This window comes from Hippocampus comes, unplaced genomic scaffold (assembly GCF_001891065.2).
Source record: "Hippocampus comes isolate QL1 unplaced genomic scaffold, H_comes_QL1_v1.1 scaffold50, whole genome shotgun sequence".
In the NCBI taxonomy this organism is placed as follows: Eukaryota; Metazoa; Chordata; class Actinopteri; order Syngnathiformes; family Syngnathidae; genus Hippocampus; species Hippocampus comes.
The window spans coordinates 1690996-1693663 of NW_017805122.1; the positions used below are offsets into that span (position 1 = coordinate 1690996).

The 2668-nt window shown below is 52.7% G+C and overlaps 1 protein-coding gene across 1 annotated transcript in view; it reads left to right on the forward strand.

Moving 5' to 3' along the window:
* Positions 1–2668, forward strand: part of LOC109513521 (metabotropic glutamate receptor 8-like) — a 54924-nt gene that overhangs the window by 29360 nt on the left and 22896 nt on the right. The window contains exons 3-4 of the mRNA XM_019866031.1: positions 1590–1725; positions 1819–1973. Of these exons, the coding sequence (XP_019721590.1) occupies positions 1590–1725; positions 1819–1973 (291 nt within the window). The remainder of the gene's footprint in view (positions 1–1589; positions 1726–1818; positions 1974–2668) is intronic.

Below are 2668 nucleotides of genomic sequence, written 5' to 3' on the forward strand. Positions count from 1 at the left end.
ACGAGCCCATGAATACCAACAGTGCACGTCAAGTAGGCCATTATCCTTGAGAAAGTATGTGGAAAGTACTATTTGCTTTTAGCATTCAGTCATCGGCGCCTGCGCGCACCGTCGCCATTCGCGATGATCCCGGGGGGGCTTTCAAGTCTGGGGGGGGGTGGTGGCAAGGAATATTTGCACGTACGGCGGCAGTGTGCGCGACAAAAACGGCCTCATTCAGCGGCACAAGCAGACAAAGACGGAAAGACTGCGGAGAGATTTTTTCATTGTGCTCAGAGTGAGCGTCTGGCAGGCTCGGCGCGCCACAAAGACGTAATCCGGCGCAAACGCGCACCTTGAGCCGGGCTAATGATGCAATAAAAGGGAGCTAATAAAACAGCTTCGGTGTGACTCGTCGACTAATGCGTTCTGTCTTATTGTTGTCGTGGCGGGGAACGGGGGGGGGGGTGATGAGCACCAAATCCGCAGTGTCGCCGAGGTCGTCGCTGCGCGCTTGAAATTTATCACTGAAGCGGCCTTTTGGGGAAAAAAAGATGAAAACGTCTTCAGCAAGCAAGAAAAAAAATTCAGTTGCCACGATTCCCCCCTTGCGGATTTCCGTGACCTGGACGACCGGGAAGCCCGCACCGATTTTGAAGCACTATATTTTCATCTTTCATAAACTGCTTTCTGAATTGGAGAGGCCATCTCTCAAGATAATTTATTTTTCCCACTAAAATTGAACTCTGTGGTGGCTTCGGCCATCCATGATGGCGTAGTCTGCTGGTCAGGCAGCATCTCAATGACAGACAAAGACTGGATCGACTGGTCAGGAGGGGCCAGCTCTGTCCCTGGGCTGCCCCTTGGACACTCTGGAGGAAGTGGGCAATGGGAGGATGCTAGCTAAACTAAAAGCGATGATGGACAGACCCTCCTACCCCCTCCAGGCCACCCTGACAGCACTGGGCAGCTCCTTCAGCCAGAGACTGTTGCACCCGCGCCGCAAGAGGGTGACATACCGCCGCTCGTTCCGACCGACTGCTGTCAGGCTGCTGAATAAACACACGTGAAAACCTGGACGCGCCCCGTTCACCTCTTAGAAATAGCGCAGCCACCTTATGCAGCAGAAATGCACTTGCGTCTATGCTTATATCGATATTTTTCATTTTTCTTCATTTATTTTGTGCGCGCAATACCATATTGGCCCGAATATAAGATGGTGTTTTTTGCATTGAAATAAGACTGAAAAATTGGGGGTCGTCTTATATTCGGGGTCTAGACGTTATACCCATTCACGACGCTAGATGGCGCCAGATATCATTGAAGCGAATGCTGAACTTGACTCCCCAGGCCAAAGGGAACTGCTGTCACGAAGAATAAAAATAAAAATAGCTGTAGCACGAAGAAAAAAAAAAGTCATCTTATAATCAGGGCCGTCTTATATTCGGGCCAATACGATACTTTCTTTTCTTTTGCTACTTTTACCCCTTCAATTTTGCTGCTGTCGATTGCAAATGTCTCCATTGTGAAACAAATAAAGGTTTTCTTATCTTATAATGCAATACGGTTGCTCAAGCATGAAATCAAACTGTTCCCTCCTTTGGTCCCAGGTGGTGTTTGTATCGCGCAGTCCTTGAAGATTCCAAGGGAGCCAAAGCCGGGGGAGTTTGACAAGATCATTAGACGCCTGTTGGAGACCTCCAACGCCAGGGCCATCATTATGTTCGCTAATGAGGACGACATACGGTAAGCGGCGACTTTTCGACCGAGCGTTGCGCCGTCCGCGCACGCCCACTCACATGCGCTTGTTTCTCAACCTTTTGCGGCCTGGTCGGACAGCCGCGTTTTGGACGCGGCCAAGCGCAACAACCAAACGGGCCACTTCCTGTGGGTGGGCTCCGACAGCTGGGGGTCCAAGATCTCCCCCGTCGTCGGCCAGGAAAGGGTGGCGGAGGGAGCCATCACCATTCTTCCCAAGCGGGCTTCTGTGGACGGTAAGCGTGAGAAAGTAGCGAGCCGAGCATTTCAAAAGTCATCCGCCGCTCGGGGAGGTTTTTTCGATTAGACCGCCGACGATTCGAGGCAACAATGTGCGGAAATAATGAAAACAAGGAAGACGGATGAGGAAATCCAATCAGCAGTTGGGGGATTTTCAAAGCGCTTCCGCGGCGTCGTTGGCCCAAACTCGGGTCACCTTCAGATCCGAGAGCCGGCTTCTGGCCGACCCGTCTAAGCTCGATAAGTCAAGCTGTGTCTTCAACTTAGCCGCGTCCCAAAGCGTTTTAAATGCATCGCTTGGATATTTTAGTTTCCAGCTCATCCCGTGAATGCGGCTCGGTCGATCCTGGCTTGGGCCGAGGAAAGCTCCTGCCGCGTTCTTGAGGAGCTCCGCCGGCGCATTACCCCCCCCGCCGGACAGCCGAGGAGATTAACGAAGGCGGCTCTTGTCAGCGTTTAGTCGAGCACGGCGCAGCACGTCTGACGTCGGTCGGGTCCACTCTGGGGATTTCCTCCGCGGTCGGCTTCGCTCACGGCGTCCCCGGCGGAGTGAGCCGAAGCTTCATCAAGAGCAAATAAACCCTCGGTGATGCAGCCGGTCATTCACTCTCTCTCTCTCTCTCTCTCTCTCTCTCTCTCTCTCTCTGATGTATTTCCGGAGCCCGACCGCTATTTCCGGAGCCGCTCGCTA